This window comes from Pelophylax lessonae (genome assembly GCF_965119305.1).
Source record: "Pelophylax lessonae genome assembly, chromosome: 1".
NCBI classification, from domain to species: Eukaryota; Metazoa; Chordata; class Amphibia; order Anura; family Ranidae; genus Pelophylax; species Pelophylax lessonae.
In genome coordinates this window covers 107,275,292-107,295,167 of record NC_138768.1, presented here as the reverse complement: position 1 = coordinate 107,295,167, position 19,876 = coordinate 107,275,292, and the positions used below count along the sequence as shown (strand labels likewise).

The 19,876-nt window shown below is 44.5% G+C and overlaps 1 protein-coding gene across 6 annotated transcripts in view; it reads left to right on the top strand.

Annotated features, from left to right (window-relative positions):
• The window catches only part of PDE4D (phosphodiesterase 4D), a gene marked incomplete at its 5' end in the record, with an annotated part of 2,078,604 nt that overhangs the window by 1,793,565 nt on the left and 265,163 nt on the right, over positions 1 to 19,876 (top strand). For all 6 annotated transcript variants that reach the window (XM_082255262.1, XM_082255263.1, XM_082255260.1 and 3 more), the window contains 2 exons: positions 1,185 to 1,258; positions 19,310 to 19,359. In XM_082255262.1, coding sequence (XP_082111388.1) covers positions 1,185 to 1,258; positions 19,310 to 19,359 — 124 coding nt within the window. The remainder of the gene's footprint in view (positions 1 to 1,184; positions 1,259 to 19,309; positions 19,360 to 19,876) is intronic.

Sequence of the window (19,876 nt, the reverse complement as noted above, 5' to 3'; positions counted from 1 at the left end):
ATGTAAGCATTAGAACCGGACTACGAAGCAATGAAAGAACGTGGCTTGGTCTGCTGATTCACATTTTTTTTTACAATGTTTGGATGGCCAGGTGTGTGTGTGCGTCACTTACCTAGGGAAGAGATGGCACCAAGATGCAGTATAGAAAGAAGGCAAGTGGGCAGATGCAGTGTGATGCTTTGGGCAACATTCTGCTGAGAAACCTTGGGTCCTGCCATTCGAATGGATGTAATTTTGACACGTACCACCTACCTAAACATTGTTACTGAGCAAATACACCGCTTAATGGAAACGGTATTCACTGATGCCAGTGGCCTCTTTGAGCAGGATAATGCACCCTGCCACACTGCAGTGTTTGAGGAACAGAACAACTAGTTTGAGGTGTTGACTTGGCCTCCAAATTCTCCAGATCTCAATCTAATTGTGCATTTGTTGGATGTGCTTGAAAAACAAGTCCAATCCATTGAGGCCCCACCTGACAACTTACACAAATTAAATAATTTGCTACTGATGGCTTGGTGAACAGATGCCACAGAATACCTTCAGAGGTGGCATCCATGGCAAGATGGGTCAGGGCTGTTTTTGTGGCGAAAGCGGGGCCTACTCAATATTAGATGGGTCATCATAATGTTATGGCTAATCAGTGTACATGAGTCACTAACAGCAATATGTGTGGGTGACCATCTGCTGCCTCAACAGCCTTGTGGCCCTAGGACACAGCCTATGGTGGCTATGCAGATATCTGTCCCTGCAAATCAGAGAGGCCATACCAAGCAATTTGGGGATAAAGGCTTAGTTCCAGAGTTTACCCAGAGTGCAGTTCTGCCATTTTCCAAGCAGACAACACTCTACACACACTAGAACATACTGCATAAAAAAGAAATGTTTTAGCCTAATCTGTTACTGTACACAGAATTTAGGATTTGTGGAGTATATAGGAACTAGTATTTATTCTGATATAAAAACAGCACATACCACTTATATTTACTAGACCTACAACTATTAAAAAGAGACTTAATAGTCAGGGGGATACATTCCTTCTAAATGACTAAACCAATGATATAATTGATCCTTAGCTGTTATTGCACATTGCAAGTACACTATACTGTAATTATTGACTTGGATGTGTGCTTGTGTATCAGTGACAGTTGGATACTATACTTATTAGCTGTGTTTGCTTTCAGGTACTGGCCAGTCTGCGTACTGTAAGGAATAACTTTGCTGCAATAACCAACCTGCAAGATCGGGCACCCAGCAAGTAAGTTTTGGAGACCCGCCACTCGTAGTTGTGACAGATTTTTATGTTACAGTTCTGACACAAGTGTACCCTATATTACACAACTTTCACTTTGCCATTATGCAAATTGACCTCTCCCTTGTCCTCCCCCAGTGATGTCATACCTTCAGCACACAGATTAGTCTATCCCCAGTGATGTCATACCTCCAGTACACAGATTAGTCTATCCCCAGTGATGTCATACCTCCAGTACACAGATTAGTCTATCCCCAGTGATGTCATACCTCCAGTACACAGATTAGTCTATCCCCAGTGATGTCATACCTCCAGTACACAGATTAGTCTATCCCCAGTGATGTCATACCTCCAGTACACAGATTAGTCTAGCCCCAGTGATGTCATACCTCCAGTACACAGATTAGTCTATCCCCAGTGATGTCATACATCCAGCACACAAAATATGTCTACCCCCAGTGATGTCATATGTCTAGCACACAAAATATGTCTACCCCCAGTGATGTCATATGTCTAGCACACAAAATATATCTACCCCCAGTGATGTCATTTGTCTAGCACACAAAATATGTCTACCCCCAGTGATGTCATATGTCTAGCACACAAAATATGTCTACCCCCAGTGATGTCATACATCCAGCACACATATTAGTCTATCCCCAGTGATGTCATACCTCTAGCACACAGATTAGTCTATCCCCAGTGATGTCATACCTCCAGTACACAGATTAGTCTATCCCCAGTGATGTCATACCTCCAGTACACAGATTAGTCTATCCCCAGTGATGTCATACCTTCAGTACACAGATTAGTCTATCCCCAGTGATGTCATACCTCCAGTACACAGATTAGTCTATCCCCATTGATGTCATACCTCCAGTACACAGATTAGTCTATCCCCAGTGATGTCATACCTCCAGTACACAGATTAGTCTATCCCCAGTGATGTCATACCTCCAGTACACAGATTAGTCTATCTCCAGTGATGTCATACCTCCAGTACACAGATTAGTCTAGCCCCAGTGATGTCATACCTCCAGTACACATGTTAGTCTATCCCCAGTGATGTCATACCTCCAGCACACAGATTAGTCTAGCCCCAGTGATGTTATACCTCCAGTACACAGATTAGTCTAGCCCCAGTGATGTTATACCTCCAGTACACAGATTAGTCTATCCCCAGTGATGTCATACCTCCAGTACACAGATTAGTCTATCCCCAGTGATGTCATACCTCCAGTACACAGATTAGTCTATCCCCAGTGATGTCATACCTCCAGTACACAGATTAGTCTACCCCCAGTGATGTCATACCTCCAGTACACAGATTAATCTATCCCCAGTGATGTCATACCTCCAGCACACAGATTAGTCTATCCCCAGTGAGATCCCACCTCTGGCACACACACAGTTCTTTTTTTCTGTATCCCTCTTCCAGCGCACACTCTCTGGTTTCTGTTCCAGAGACTCCTCTCTGCAATCACACACTCACACTACACAAATTGAATATTGATCACCGTCCATATCCTCCCCATGGACATTGAAAACTGAGCTCAGACACATAGTCCGGAGGTTCAGCACTCTGGTTTCTGCTCCCTGCCCCCTCTGGTGTAGAAAACTTTTCATTACTTCCCATTCTGTAGTCTAGGATTGCGGTGCATGTGTATTAGGACATGTTGGCAATAAGATATTCCTCCAAAACACAGAGCTATCTATCAGTGGCGTAACTAGAACCTCCAGGGCCCCGATGCAAGAAACCATAAAGGGCCCCCCGGACGGGGCCCTTCCCTCCCAGCCTGGTGGCGAAACGCCAGGGCCGGTCGCAAGTGCAATGTTTGTGTGGTAGTTCTGCCATTGGTGTCAGTAGTTTTTTATTTTAATTACATTTTTCTAGCATTTGCTCTATTCATTTTTTTTTTTTTTTTTACAATATGGATGGTAGGAAGAGGACAGTGGGGATGAAGATGACAGGGATGGGATGGTAGGAAGAGGACAGTGGGGATGAAGATGACAGGGATAGGATGGTAGGAAGAGGACAGTGGGGATGAAGATGACAGGGATGGGATGGTAGGAAGAGGACAGTGGGGATGAAGATGACAGGGATGGGATGGTAGGAAGAGGACAGTGGGGATGAAGATGACAGGGATGGGATGGTAGGAAGAGGACAGTGGGGATGAAGATGACAGGGGTGGGATGGTAGGAAGAGGACAGTGGGGATGAAGATGACAGGGATGGGATGGTAGGAAGAGGACAGTGGGGATGAAGATGACAGGGATGGGATGGTAGGAAGAGGACAGTGGGGATGAAGATGACAGGGGTGGGATGGTAGGAAGAGGACAGTGGGGATGAAGATGACAGGGGTGGGATGGTAGGAAGAGGACAGTGGGGATGAAGATGACAGGGATGGGATGGTAGGAAGAGGACAGTGGGGATGAAGATGACAGGGATGGGATGGTAGGAAGAGGACAGTGGGGATGAAGATGACAGGGATGGGATGGTAGGAAGAGGACAGTGGGGATGAAGATGACCGGGGGTGGGGTGGGGTGGTAGGAGTTTTACATACGCCCCTCCATCTCCATACACACCCCCCCCCCTCCATCTTCACCCCCTAGCACCATACACCTCCACCCCCCCCCCCCTTGCAAGTTAGTATTATATTAGTTACATATCACAGACCTCAGATCGGCGCTGTTGCAGACTCTGCAGAGTGGAGAGAGCTGGTCCCGCCTCCTCTCCTCTGTGTGCTGTACAGGAAACACACAGGAAGGGGGAGGGGCGGGGGCAGGGCTCGTCTCTTGCTTGTCTCTGCTCTCACCACGCAGGCAGCCGCAGCTGGGGAGAGAGACAAGCTGGCAGCAGCTGCCGTGTGTATAACTCGCTGAGGATCGGGGAGCTGCGATCTCAGCTGCGCTTGCCGCTCATCCTTTCTATACATACAGGGGGCCCTCTCGGGCCCCCTGCAGCATGGGGCCCGGTCGCCATGGCGACCCCTGCGACCCCTGTATGTCCGCCCCTGCTATCTATCCAGTTTTACACCAGCAGATTATGAGCATTAACCCATCTGTGGGCAGTGTGCAGTGTATATGCATTAACCTCTAAGTGATTATCTACCACTGAGGTGGAGGCAGAGGCAGGGCTGGCCCAGGACATTGCGCTGCCTGGGTCCAAGAATGAAATGCTGCCCCCCCCCCCAAAAAAAAAAAACAAGCCCAACAAAAGGCCCCCACGTCCATTATTTTATAAAAATATAACTTTTGGAAATAATATTATGTATACTGTTATCTTCTTCCATAACTCACCACCGGACCGGTCCACAAAACACCCACGGTCTCCTCAGTCCTCCTGTCACTCCTGTGTCTGCAGTGCCCACCGCCCTAGAAGATCCATCCTGCCCTGCGTGAGATAGAGTGTGCTGATGTCTGAGGTCATTGCACTCATAACGATCATGTGAGGGAAGTTACCCGGAGTCACTCTGCCTCTTTATACTCATTAGTCTGCACTACAGGCGGCAGTATGAGATGGGGAAATGCCACCCGTAACTTGCCGCAAACTGATGACACACAAAACTGCTGTAAAAAAAAATCTTGGAAGTCAATTTGCTGCCCCTCTCCTAGTGCTGCCTGAGTCCATTGGACCCAGTGGGACCCATGGTAGGGCCGGCCCTGGGCAGAGGTGTTAACTCATCTTTTCTCCAGCTTAAAAAGATGTTCCCTGACCTTTCTGCAGTGTATGTGTGATCTGCTTCAAGGACTTGTCCATCAAACCCTCAGTGATGAATATGCATTGTGTGTACATTTACATCTCCGTGACCTGTCCCTAGCTTATTGGTAATAACCTATTGGCATCCAGCCCCAGGCTTAATCTCTCAGCAACCTTTCAACTTGGTATATGTAATAACCCCTTAGCACCCATTCCCCAGTGCATTTGCATCTTCTCAGTGCTCAGACCCCAGGCATGTATGTTATCATCTGCAATCCTCTTCTGTGCATACTGTCTGCTGTAATACCCTCTGCACTCCTCAATCACATACTGCCCCTATCATACCCTGCACACTTCTTCCCTGCACTTACTGCACTGTGTCATACGCATCACACTTCTTTCTTATCCATACTGTCCACTTTCTTACTCTCTGCACTCCTCATACTGTCCACTTTCTTACCCCCTGCACTCCTTATACTGTCCACTTTCTTATCCTCTGCACTCCTCATACTGTCCACTTTCTTATCCCCTGCACTCCTCATACTGTCCACTTTCTTATCCTCTGCACTCCTCATACTGTCCACTTTCTTATCCTCTGCACTCCTCATACTGTCCACTTTCTTACCCCCTGCACTCCTCATACTGTCCACTTTCTTATCCTCTGCACTCCTCATACTGTCCACTTTCTTACCCCCTGCACTCCTCATACTGTCCACTTTCTTATCCTCTGCACTCCTCATACTGTCCACTTTCTTATCCTCTGCACTCCTCATACTGTCCACTTTCTTACCCTTTGCACTCCTCATACTGTCCACTTTCTTACCCCCTGCACTCCTTATACTGTCCACTTTCTTACCCCCTGCACTCCTCATACTGTCCACTTTCTTATCCTCTGCACTCCTCATACTGTCCACTTTCTTACCCTTTGCACTCCTCATACTGTCCACTTTCTTACCCCCTGCACTCCTCATACTGTCCACTTTCTTATCCTCTGCACTCCTCATACTGTCCACTTTCTTACCCTTTGCACTCCTCATACTGTCCACTTTCTTACCCCCTGCACTCATACTGTCCACTTTCTTATCCCCTGCACTCCTCTCCTGCATATACTGGCCCTGTCATACCCTCTGCACTCCTATCCCACAAATACTTCACACTGAGCTCCTGCACTCCTTTCCTGCACATACTGTCTGCTGTCATACCCTCTGTACTTCTTATTTGCAAATACTGAGCTCTATCATAGCCTCCACACTGATCTCTCTCACTCCCCCTGTACTCCTCTCTTGCACATACTGCCTGCTTTCATACCCTTTGCCCACCGTTTCTGTACATATTGCCCTATGCCATGGCCTCTGCACTCCTTTTCTGCACATACTACCCATTGTAAGACCCCTGCATTCCTCCTCTATGCACACTACCCCTGCACTCCTCTCCTGCACATGCTGCCCTCTGTCATACCTTCAGCACTCCACTCCTGCACATACTGCCCACTGTCATACCTTCAGCACTCCTCTCCTGCGCATACTGCCTACTGTCATACCTTCAGCACTCCTCTCCTGCGCATACTGCCCACTGTCATACCTTCAGTCCTCTCCTGCGAATACTGCCCTCTGTCATACCTTCAGCACTCCTCTCCTGCGCATACTGCCCACTGTCAAACTTCAGCACTCCTCTCCTGTGCATACTGCCTACTGTCATACCTTCAGCACTCCTCTCCTGCACATACTGCCCACTGTCATACCTTCAGCACTCCTCTCCTGCACATACTGCCCACTGTCATACCTTCAGCACTCCTCTCCTGCACATACTGCCCACTGTCATACCTTCAGCACTCCTCTCCTGCACATACTGACCACTGTCATACCTTCAGCACTCCTCTCCTGCACACACTGCCCACTGTCATACACTCTGCATGCCTAATAAACTCCAAAAATTTTCCCGTGCTGCTATGCTACATCCCAAATGTTATATTAAAATACTAGTATTCATTTCTCTATAGCAGCTTATACAGCTTATCCAGTTCAAACCATAAAGCAAGAGATAATTCCAAATTGAGTGCAGCACTATCTTAGTGCAATAAACCATATATATTGTGTGATACCCTATTACCCTAAATAGAAATATCCAGTGCTGAAACAATGTGTATGAAAAAACTGTGCGCAAGAAACACTTCTCATGTGTCCGTATTCTCCATACACCTCCGATAGAATTCACAAAGCCTTTTTGTGTTTTTATAATAAAGACAATTCTGGGTGCCTTGGCATTAGAAATCACTTGTGCGGTACTTTTCACTGTGTTGCCAATCCACAACTCCACCACCAACTGTGCATAGTGAGCCAGATGTGCTCTCACCTTTACATCATGACCCATATACTTTAGAGGTCACGGTGTCACCAACAGCGTTTTTCTCTTTACTGGGGTCCTTAGACGTCTGATAGTATCCACACGTCTCTACTGATCCTAAAGACAAAAACATAAACACTACACTAGTGCTCCTCATTTAAATCACATTTATTAAACCAATTTACTTATAACTTTAATCACACTCTATTGTAAACTACAGTCTCAGTGCACCAAAGTGAAAAGCGCAAAAGTACAGTCAGTGGTATGTCACCTGCTGTCGGTGTAATACATTCAGCCTTCGGCTAGATATCCCAGTGTATCTCACAGTGTGCAAGATATCCCAGTGTATCTCAGTGTGCCAGATATTCCAGTGTATCTCACAGTGTGCAAGATATCCCAGTGTATCAGTGTGCAAGATATCCCATAATATCCCAGTGTGTCTCACAGTGTGCAAGATATCCCAGTGTATCTCACAGTGTGCAAGATATCCCAGTGTATCTCACAGTGTGCAAGATATCCCAGTGTATCTCAGTGTGCAAGATATCCTATAATATCCCAGTGTGTCTCACAGTGTGCAGATATCCCAGTGTATCTCAGTGTGCAAGATATCCCATAATATCCCAGTGTATCTCACAGTATGCAAGATATCCCAGTGTATCTCACAGTGTGCCAGATATCCCAGTGTATCTCAGTGTGCAAGATATCCCATAATATCCCAGTGTGTCTCACAGTGTGCAAGATATCCCAGTTTATCTCACAGTGTGCAAGATATCCCAGTGTATCTCACAGTGTGCCAGATATCCCAGTGTATCTCACAGTGTGCAAGATATCCCAGTGTATCTCACAGTGTGCCAGATATCCCAGTGTATCTCACAGTGTGCAAGATATCCCAGTGTATCTCAGTGTGCAAGATATCCTATAATATCCCAGTGTGTCTCACAGTGTGCAGATATCCCAGTGTAACTCACAGTGTGCAAGATATCCCAGTGTATCTCACAGTGTGCAAGATATCCCAGTGTATCTCACAGTGTGCCAGATATCCCAGTGTATCTCAGTGTGCAAGATATCCCATAATATCCCAGTGTATCTCACAGTGTGCAAGATGCTAGTAATAATAGAAAAATGAAAAGTACTGGGATGTTGTCCATCTTTTTCAGGTAGGCATAAGCTGCCCAAGCAATTTTCCATGGATGTTATATCAGATTTGTAGTGTGTAATTATGGTCATTTCATAGAGGGTGACAAAATGAATCCCATCCTGTTAGGTGATCTTTACGTTGCGGTAATACTGATGTTGTTCTACACATGGGATTGAGCGGATATTTTGGTTGTACTGTTGCTGTGTCTTCCATTTAGGCAGATAATACAGAAACAAGCAGAATTCCCTGTGTCCTTCACCTCTGGATATGAAGCAGCCCAGACTGATAATTCCGGATATTTTTGGATGTTTGGCTCATTCTCTTTTAATTCTGTGCAGATGTTTGTGGAAATAAAAGTTCAGATGGCCTGCAGTGCCACCTAGTGGCATATAAATATATATACAGTATATATCAGTGTTTTAGTCAACATGATACTGTATCAGTTGTTTAGTCTGTTTCACTTCATCAACCCAATGTCTTGGTCAAAAATTCAATCTATTGTTTTTTTCCAATGAGGGACACTTTTACTGTTCACCCATGTAGACCACATATTGTGACTTTACAGCTTCAGGTATAAAATGAAGATTTATACGTGTATTCCCCATATAACAAAAAAACTATTTCCCTATTGATAACTTAATGAAATAAGTAAAAGCATACAGTTTTGAATTCCTCCACTTTTGCCAAGGGGCCAGTTTAGGCTTTCCAAAGATGTGGGCCAGGCTAATCTAACATTACTGGATGTAAATACTTCAATGATGTGATGTCTTCCTCATTGTTCACAGACTGTTTGCAGTCATAGTCATATACTGTATAATGAATGTTATTCAGAATTTGACAATCCATACAAATATGCAAATGCTATTTAAAAAAAGTCTGTGGGAAAAATGTATCAGCCAGTTATATTGCGTATATTATATTTAAACGTAATGCTCGGGAAAAAATATATTTTGTGGAAGTTTCCCAAACTGTTTGGATTACTTTTATATGTCACACATTCTGTGATATATTTAGTGCAGTATTTATTAACAGAGAACCACTGCCAGACATTAGACCACAGTGTCACTTTGGCCAATTCAGTTATGACGGGCCCTTACAGGGTTAGTTGTCCTTAGTGTTTGGGCAGTAGTTTCAAAAAACCGACAGACTTCTTTAGGACTTCCTCACAAGTATTTAAAGGCATGTTTGGGAGTATCATCTACATCTCTTTGGGGGTTTTTCTGGTACAGAACATCATGAAACCCACAGATAAATGTTTAACATGCTTAAAGTGGAACTTTACCCATAACAACTTGATAGAAAATAATGTTCCTTAGCAATTTCACATTAATTATTATGCTACTAAAATTAGTGTGCTTTAAATTGCCTCCAGCATTGTTCCTACTTCCTCTTGCCAGAAGCTGCCATTTTGCTAAAGCCCAGAGCCCCCGAGCAGCAGTAAATCTTTAGGCTGTCAGGAGATCAGCCTCTAGTAGCTCTAAATTTCAGGACAATGCCAAAAAATAAAGAGCAACCGAGCATGTGCAGAGCAGGGTCAGACGGTGTATTACTGTGTGTATGGATTTTAAACAGTATAGGCATTTCGTTTTAATGCTTCACATAGCTATATCTGCAAAAGAGGTCAACATAAAGTGATCTAGCAGGACTTAATGTATAACTAAAGGCAATACTTTTTTTTTTTTCAGAGTGGAGAGGGATTACAACCCCTGTCAGTTTTTATTGCTTTCTGTGCCCGGTTAAGCAGATTCACCCTCTCTATTTTTTCTGTTTGCCATTATCATTGAAAGTGAAAGTAAACAAAAACCTCTAATTTTTGGTTGTCACCAGAAAAATAATAAAAGGGAAATCTTCCAATGGAATTCTCTTCATTTGTAAGGATTCCCTCTTACTTCCTGTTTGGCTATGGGACAGGAAGTAAGGGAGAATCTCCATAATGGGACACAGATGGTGAAAATAAATAAATCTGACAGGGGTTATAACCCTCCCTTGCTCTATTCAAAATGAAAAAAAAGTTTTGACTATAGATCTACCATATATACTCGAGTATAAGCCGACCCGAGTAAAAGCCGAGGCCCCTACTTTTAGCACAAAAAGATGGGAAAAATCATTGACTCGAGTATAAGCCTAGGGTGAGAATGCAGGGCGGCGGGCATGGTACAGGAGAATGCAGGGTGACTGGCATGGTGCAGGAGAATGCAGGGTACTGGCATGGTGCAGGAGAATGCAGGGTACTGGCATGGTACAGGAGAATGCAGGGTACTGGCATGGTGCAGGAGAATGCAGGGTACTGGCATGGTGCAGGAGAATGCAGGGTACTGGCATGGTACAGGAGAATGCAGGGTACTGGCATGGTGCAGGAGAATGCAGGGTACTGGCATGGTATAGGAGAATGCAGGGTACTGGCATGGTGCAGGAGAATGCAGGGTACTGGCATGGTGCACGAGAATGCAGGGTACTGGCATGGTACAAGAGGATCCGGGGTTGTGGGCATACTACAGGAGATGCAGTGCTGTGGGCATGGTACAGGTGGACCATGCCCGCAGCACTGCATCCCTTGTAGTGTGCCCGCAGCCCTGCATAATGGCAGGTAGTGAAGCTGTTTCACTTACCTGTTCCAGAGGCGCCATTCATTTTAAAAATGGCGCCGCCCAGCGCCGACACGTCATTGCGCACGCGCCGCCACCACTCATATAATTTCGGCTATTCCCGGCCTCTCCCGAGCGGCGGCGGCGCGTGCGCGGTGACATGTATGCGACGGGCGGCGCCATTTTTAAAGCTTAAGCCCGTCGGACTCGAGTATAAGCCGAGGGGGACGTTTTCAGCACAAAAAAATGTGCTGAAAAACTCGGCTTATACTCAAGTATATACGGTACTTTAATTTTCTGACTAAAGTTCCGGTTTGGGTGGCACATGTAATGATTATCCTAAGGATACTCAATCGACTCTTTTGCTTATAGTTTACATTTTAAGTACACCTTTGCTGAATTAAAGCCCACCCCTGATCAACTACTTACATTGTAAAGATTGTAGCAAATTTCATATTTACTCTGGCATTTGATGGCAGCCCTGAAATCCCAGGGAAGGTAATAGGTCAGATAATAATAGAGGTCATAATAAACTATGAAAGCATTTTCCAAGAGGGTCACTGTCTGATTAATGGATTTTTTAATACAGACATAGGCTGTAAAATCCATTTTCTGAAGTACATCACAGGACACAGAGCCATAAATCATATTATATGGGTTATATAGCCACCTACCGGTGATGGTCACTGGTAATCAATCAGAGAGAATGCCCCCCTATATAACCCCTCCCACACAGGAAGTACCTCAGTTTTGTAGCAAGCAGTAAAGACCCCGTAAAAGAGGGGAGGGACTTCTGTGTCCCATGATGTACTCCAAGAAAAGGATTTTACAGGTAAATCTGTATTTAAAAATCCATTATTCTCTTCGTACATCACGGGACACAGAGCCATAAATCATAACATATGAGATATTCCAAAGCAATGCATCTGAGGGGAGGGGGACACCAAAAACGACTGCCATCTGACCACCAAAAGAATTACACCGCTGCCTGCAGAACACTACGGCCAAATGCAGATTCCTCCTGGGACCTAACATCCACTCGATAGAAATGAGTGAACGTGTGCACAGATGACCAAGTCACGGCATTGCAAATCTGAGCCATAGAGGCTTGATGACGATTTGCCCAGGAGGCACCTACTCCTCTGGTAGTATGTGCCTTTACAGGAAAAGGTGGAATTTTCCCTTCTAAATCATACGCCTGGGTAATAACCTGGCGAATCCAATGAGAAATCGAAGACTTAGATGCTGCCAACCCCTCCCTGGGCCCTTCTGGCAGCACAAACAAGCTCTCGGTCTTACGAATCCAAGCTGATTTCTCTAAGTAAAACTTAAGTGCACGCATTACATCAAGAGAATGCAATCAAAAAGACAAGTCTTTTGGTCAAAAGAACCCCCAGCATAGGCAGATTGATTAAAAAATTTGGGATGTAAGAAAAAAACTGCTGTTAGGCATGGCACAAACTTGATATCCACCTCTTTCTGGGCTGACCTTGATGGTTGATATAAGCCATGGCCGTGGCATTGTCGGATTGCACCATGACAAGGTGACCCCAAAGTCTGGGCTTCCAGTATTTCAAAGCCTCAACTGACTGCTCAGATTTCCAGAATGTTGATGGGGAGATGTCTCTCTACCCAAGACCATTTCCCTGGACAGTGGCTTCCTCAGAACCGCTCCCCAGCGGGAGAGACTGGCATCTGTAGTCACCACTTTCCAGGTCACTGAAAGAAAGGATTTCCCCTTCTCCAGATAACTGGTCAACAACCACCAACTCAGACTCTGATGTATTCTTGGTACCAGAGACATGGACCAGTCCAGAGACTGAACCCGTCCGGTGAATGTAGACAGAAAGTTGTTCCGTAAGGGCCAGCATGGAATTGGGCATAGTGAATTGCCTCGAATGCTGACACCATCTTCCCTAGTAACATCATGCAAAGATGTATAGAAGGCTATGTCAGCTTTACTACGGACCGAACCAGATCCTTCAGGTCTGTGACCCTTCTTGTTGGCAAGAATATATTTTCTTGTACCCTGTCCACAAGAAGACCCAGATATTCCAGACGCTGGACCGGCTGTAATGCTGACTTTGCTAAACTCAGTATCCAACCCAGATATTCTAGGAACTGTACTGTCTGGAGGACATGTTGGCTTAAAGCCAAAGCCGATCACTCTATTAGTAATAGATCGTCCAGATATCCTATTACAGATATACCTCGGGACCGTAGAACAGCCAATACTGGAGCTAGGATCTTTGTGAACACTCTAGGAGCTGTACTAACCCGAAGGACAGGGCCACAAACTGAAAATTACAGTTTTCTATTACAAAGCGTAGAAACATTTGATGAGCCTGGAATATATGCACGTGAAGATATGCATCCTTGAGGTCTATGGATGTTAGAAATTCCTCTCCCTGTAGGGGATCGAATAGACTCCACATGGAAAATACAAACGTTCAGAAACTGGTTTAGAGTTTTGAGATCCGGAATAAGTCTCAAATCCCTGCTTGGTAAGGGGATTATGAACAGGTTTGAATATAAACCCCTGAACCTTTTGTTCTCCGGAACCTCCATTATCACTCTTTGAGCCCTCAGCTGGTCCAACGCCACAAAGAGAGACCTTTTTAGGGGATCTGTCGGTATACTTGACCCATAAACTGAGGATACGGGAACACCCGAAATTCCAGTTTGTAACTCTGGGAAATGGTGGAGATAACCCAGTTGTCTTGGATCGATTCCACCCAAACCTTTGAGAACTGCAGCAGCCTCCCCCCCAGGGTAGGCTTAGAGGAAGACTTGGCTGATCTCTGGGCCCAGGGCTTTTTCGGACCCTGCCCTGGAGGCTTGGTTCCGGACCCAGATGATTGAGGCCGTCACCCCCATCTGGAATTAGAAGCACTGGTAGTATGAGTGCTGGGGATCTTAAAAGAAGGATGCTTGCTCTTCCCTATTATAGGTAGCAACGTACTCTTCTCCCCCCAGATCTTTTGGATATACTTATCCATCCAGATCATCACCAAAAAGGCGTTCTCCCTGAAAAGGGAAGCCAGCCAGTAACTATTGACATGGTGATTCCGCAGACCGGCTCTTTAACCAAAAAATTCTGCGCATATGCACTGTCATCAGAGCAACTCGTGACATTTGCCTTATGGAGTCTGTAAGAGCATTCACTGCGAAACATAAAGTGTGATGTAGATCTGACAGATCTTCCACAGACTCTCCTTGAGAAGGAACTGTCTTGGACACTCGCTTCATATGGTCTTTTAAAGACTGACAAACTCCTATGGCTGCTACTGCTTGTTGTATTGCAGATCCTTCAACCGCAAAGGAGGCTGTCAATAAAGATTCCAACTTCTTATCTGCTGGATCTTTAAAATCCTGGATATTATCCACAGGGCAGGTTAAACTCCTGTTAACCAAAGAAGTGGCAGCATCCATAGTGGATATATTCCATTTCTTAGTAAGCTTTTTCCTCCATAGAATACAATAGTGAAAACCTTTTAGGAGTAACAAAACATCCTATTATGATGGTCCCCATCATTATACATTTTTTGCTCCACAAGCAGATGTATGGGAAATGTCCGAGGACTATGACAAGGGTGCAATCAGCCTAGAGAGGAATAGGAGACTTCAGCCGTCTCTAAGGGAGGAAATTTGTGTCCAGACCGGCCATTTCAATAAGAGACTGAACCAACAATCTCTGGGTTTGAGAGGCTGACAGAGACTCCTCTGACCCTAACTCCCCAGAAGTGGAAACCTCAGCTTGACCCTCTATAGGGTCATCATCAGCTAATTCGTCCACATCCTTTGCCCAATCCTGAACTGAAATCAGAGGGTGACTCAGGTGAGGGGGATCTATCACATTTCCTCCCTCCTTGTGATGCTGCAATCATGTCAGCAATCTTTCCTGAAGGATAGCTAAAGCTGATGTCAAATTGTCCTTAGTGATGTAGGTTGTGGCAGAAGCACTATGCCTGACAACCGTAATGGCTCAGATTGGCTAGTCGCCTCTGACTGTTCAGGGGGGTAGAGGAAACACAGAGGAAGCATGGCTAGGACTGTCAAGGCCTGATGGTGGCATCACAGTGCCCCTTCCAACTGTGCCCCCCCCCCAGCCCTCTTTGGGGCAGACATTGCTTTATAGTAAGACAAAACTTGAGGTACTAACTTCAGTGTACCCAAGGCTTGTGCCAAGCTTATACAGATTATTGCACACAGCACTGATTATCCCAAGATACAGGACCTGTTTGTGACAGTAACATACACCTACAGTGACTCATGCAACCCAGCTGCTGCTGCTCTGTTTCCCCTTCCTTCAGCCTCAGCAGAGGCTAGTGTGTTGGAAACAGTTCCTTCTAAATCGCGTCCATTTATGCTGTACTGCGCATACGTGGTGTGCTATGTGGCGTTCATGTGCACGCTAATTGTGTTAAAACACGCCCTCCATGCGCCGTATGCCTGTATTTAAAGGCGAAGATTCTCGCGCCCTTAGACTGAATTTTGTTTGTCACAGCTGATACCTTTCAGGTGATCAGCCCAGGGCAAGAAAACAGTGTGATAAAATTAGGCAAAGAAATAATGTTTAAACAAACTTTGCATCAATCCCACAACTGCACAAGCTCATATAATCACAATTGATATAAATGGCACATTTAATCCCTAAGGAAAAGCCAGAGCTTTCAACAAGATGTATTTTGCATTTTGCACGCATTGGTTTATAACAGCAGAAATCTTTCAGGTTATCAGCACAGGGTGAAAACCGTGTGTCAGAAAAATAAGCACAGAATTAATGCTCAACAAGATGTATTTTGCCTAGGCTTAACATCCATAGTCTCATGCAGTGACTCACATGGCACTCGGTCTCTGTTATCTTTTTAAAGGGAACAGTGCATACAATATTTACAATCTCCAATTATGCCAGCAATTTTTACCTTTAAGGTTTGCTGTATGTGTAAATATTTTAAATTGGACTCACCACTTCTGTTGCAGGATTCTGTATGAAACAGGAATCCAATCTTCATCCATCATGGCGAGCTTTGTCTTGGTGACCTTCAAGGACTGGGTCCCCTTGTTTTAGAGGGGCCACGGCCTTGGACCTGTAGAGCACCCTGCACGGATCGCCTTTGGGGTTTGGTATTCCAAGGGTACAGATCCCGGGGTCCAGCTCCTAAAAAGGACAGAATTACAGGCAGCACCTTGTATCTGCTTCCTGATGCTCAGGTACCATCTTTATAGTCCATTGACTGTTTTAGATGGATCTGATAGCTAACCCCTTAGATTCAGTGATCTTTGATTGGGATATGTAGCATATCTTCTTTTTTCTTTGGAGAGAAATGTGGAGAAACCCTCCACATCACCTTTTGACATTGGCGAAAAAACGGAGGTACCTCCTGTGTGGGAGGGGTTATATAGGGGGACATCCATTTTGATTGGTTGCCAGTGTCCTTCACCTGTAGGTGGCTATATAACCCAAATATGATGTTTTTTGGCTCTGTGTCCCGTGATGTACGAAGAGAAAATACCTTCTTCTCCACTGAATGTATTTCAAATTAGAAAACCCCTTTAGAACCACTGAAAATTTAGAATAGGGGAAAATATGGAAGTCGTTATATTAAAGTCACTTGCTGTATTTCATTTATTTTATTTATTTATTTTTTTTTCAAAAATCATCATCCTTTAATCACTTCTAGACCAGAAGGATTTACCCCTTTAATGACCAGGTCATTTTTTGCGATACGGCACTGCGTTACTTTAACTGACAATTGCGCAGCCGTGCGATGCTCTACCCAAATAAAATTGATGTCCTTTTTTCCCCACAAATAGAGCTTTCTTTTGGAGGTATTTGATCACCTGTGCGATTTTAATTTTTTTTTTGTGCTTTAAACAAAAAAGAGTGACAATTCTGAAAAAAAAAAAAAAAAAACAATATTTTTTACTTTTTGCTATATAACATTCCCAATAATAAAAATTTAAAAATCAAATCATCATTTTAGACCAATCCCAATAAGTGTATATTGATTGTTTTGCACAAAAGTTATCGCCTCTACAAACTAGAAGATAGATTTATGTAATTTTTATTTATTTATTTTTACTAGTAATGGCGGCGATCAGCGATTTTTAGCGGGACTGCAACATTTCGGCGGACAGATCGGACGCCTAACTGACATTTTTTACACTTTTGGGGGGACCAGTGACATTACTACAGTAATCCGTGCTAAAACTATGCACTGTTACTGTACTAATGACACTGACAGGGAAGGGGTTAACACCAGGGGCAATCAAAGGGTTAAATAGGTTCCTAGGGGGGTGCTTTCTAACTGGGGGGATGAGCTTGCTGCATGAACACAGAGACCTGTGTTCCTAAATAAGAGGAACAAAGGATTCCTGTGTTCATAACTGACAGAACAGCGGTCAAACTGCCGTTCTATCTCCACACGCAATCGCAGCAGTCGGACCCGCTGATTGGCTCACCCTGTGGTCAATGGGTACAGGAAAGTCGTTTTGTGGGACAGAGCCAACCTGCCGCAGTAAAATTACGTAGGCTGGTCGGCAAGCGGTTAATACAAAAAAATTTATATTTTCTGAGGAATCCATAAAGAGCATTTAAGACGTGCGAAATTTCAGTGCTGGTGTCAGATTTATGTGTCTTGTTAAACTGGTACATGACTCTGGGGCATGCACTGCTTGTGGAGGCACACTGTGAGACTGCGCTTCCTCATGCCACTGCAGATGCCACACAGACACTAGTGGCAGGGGGTTTTGTAGCTCGGTGGGCACAGCCTGATGAGGATTCAGAGACACAATCGGGTCCACTCCTCTTGGGATTGATAGCAGGCAGTGGGCAGATTCTTAGCCAATATACTGCCTGCTTTTGGCTATACAATTCACCCGCTTGCCTGCATTCAATCACAAGGAGAGAGTGGACCTTATGGGAGGAACTAGTGTTTCATCATTCCCACCAGGCTCCACCCACTGAGCATCGTTGGTTGTTAGGAGGCTGTCGGCTTCATGGCTGACAACCAGTGACAGGTGGGGAGAGGAGGAGGTATCCACGGCAAATATGCCACTGTGTACCACCAGTTAGGAGTTCAGCCCCCCCTCCTTCTTCCCTTGCCATCTGGGCCATTCATAGAGCACAGCAGGCTTCGCGCCTGTGCAGTAGGGAATTGGCTGTGAAGCCGCAAGGCCTCACTGCTGGTTTCTTTTACAAGGAATGGAGGCAGCACCCGAGAGCCGATTTGTTGTTGAATTCCTGCTATTATATTTACATGCATTATATTAAAAACACACTGCCCAACCTTTGTGCTGGGTGGGGATTTCAAGCTACTGTTGAACCCCCCCTTTAGATTCTACCAGCGCAACCTCTTGTCTGTCCTTTGTGAACCATGAGCACATTGAAAAAAGTTCTTCCCTGGCACAGTTTGTTAGCCGTCTTCTTCACAGAACAATATAAATGCTTCCTCTCTAGCCCAGCCTCTCTTCCACAATGACACATAGTCTTGGATCATGTCAAGCACTACTTTACAGCCCCCACTTCCCTTTCCATTCTCTTCCTGTCTCCTTTTCTTTCTCCACTCCCACCCCAGCCTCCTACTACCCCTATACCCTTCCACCCTTTCTCACCCAACAGTGGGATCTCCAGATAACCCCTATAATGCAACCCTCCTCTTCCCTGCTTCCCTATGTCTACGGATCTGCTCCCCCTGACTCCCCCTATTAAAGTGGAACTACTCTACATCTGAGCAGACACTCACAAGTAATACTTTGATTGAGCACAACTCTTGCAAGGACTGTGAATGACTGTTCTGAAACGCCATAAACTAGACCAGATTTTTGTTTTTAGTTTTAGTCTTTGGAACATTTGTTACATTTTCCAATGGCTGATGGGGTCAGATTTATGTTCATTTGTGACTGTAGGAATGAGAAAATTCAAAAGAAACAAAAAGAAATTTGTTTTCCCGAATGGACAAATTTCTAATTGTGGATGTGATTTTCGTTTGGAGAACAATTATAAATAATGTAATGAAATGTGTATAATATGTCTGGGATCCAGTTTAATATCAGGTCTAGATGACATTTTAGGGGCTTTCGGCAAAATGAGTTGACCCAGTGATGGCAAATTTATTCTGATTATTTTTCTACAAATGTTCAAACAAAAATCTATTCTTTCATGTCAAGCTTTAGACAAAGGTTCCCACAGCAGTACTGCGCTGAATGATTATTCATTTCTTCACACTTTCAAAGTATTTTCTGTTCTTTTCTCTGTGTCTGATAAGTGGTTTTGTTACCTTTCTCTAGACGGTCAACAATGTGTAACCAACCATCCATCAATAAAGCAAGCATACCAGGTTTGTGGTTTTACAGTTTTTCCTATAATGATATATTGTTGTGACGTGCATATAATGTTTTAGTGTCTGTAAGTCCAGCCAATTTTCTGCCAGAGAGATTAAAGGGGGTGCAGCACAATGTTCCACATTACTGTCTGTGATCCAGGTGCTGTATGTGACTGGATGGTGAATATATTGCCTGCTTGTTTGTATGCGATTTGTTGTTGCTGTCACTTGGAAGAGTTACATTCACATATGGTTACTGCGGATTTGTACTTTAAATTGGAATTTTAGTAGTTTTGGTTCTTTGATAATGGACTTCAAGTTATATTTGTAGCTTGCTTTGGAAATACAACTAATAAGTAGAGCAGCACCTGTCTTTAAAGTGTTCCTAAACCCACAACAGTAAAATCAGTGTGTATATGCAGTAAAGCTTGCTTGTTATATTCATTGTGGAACCAAAGGGGGTTAATCCTCTACATTGTGTGGAAAAGCTGTTTGATCCTGTCTTCTCTGACCCTCCCCTTTTCCACTGTCC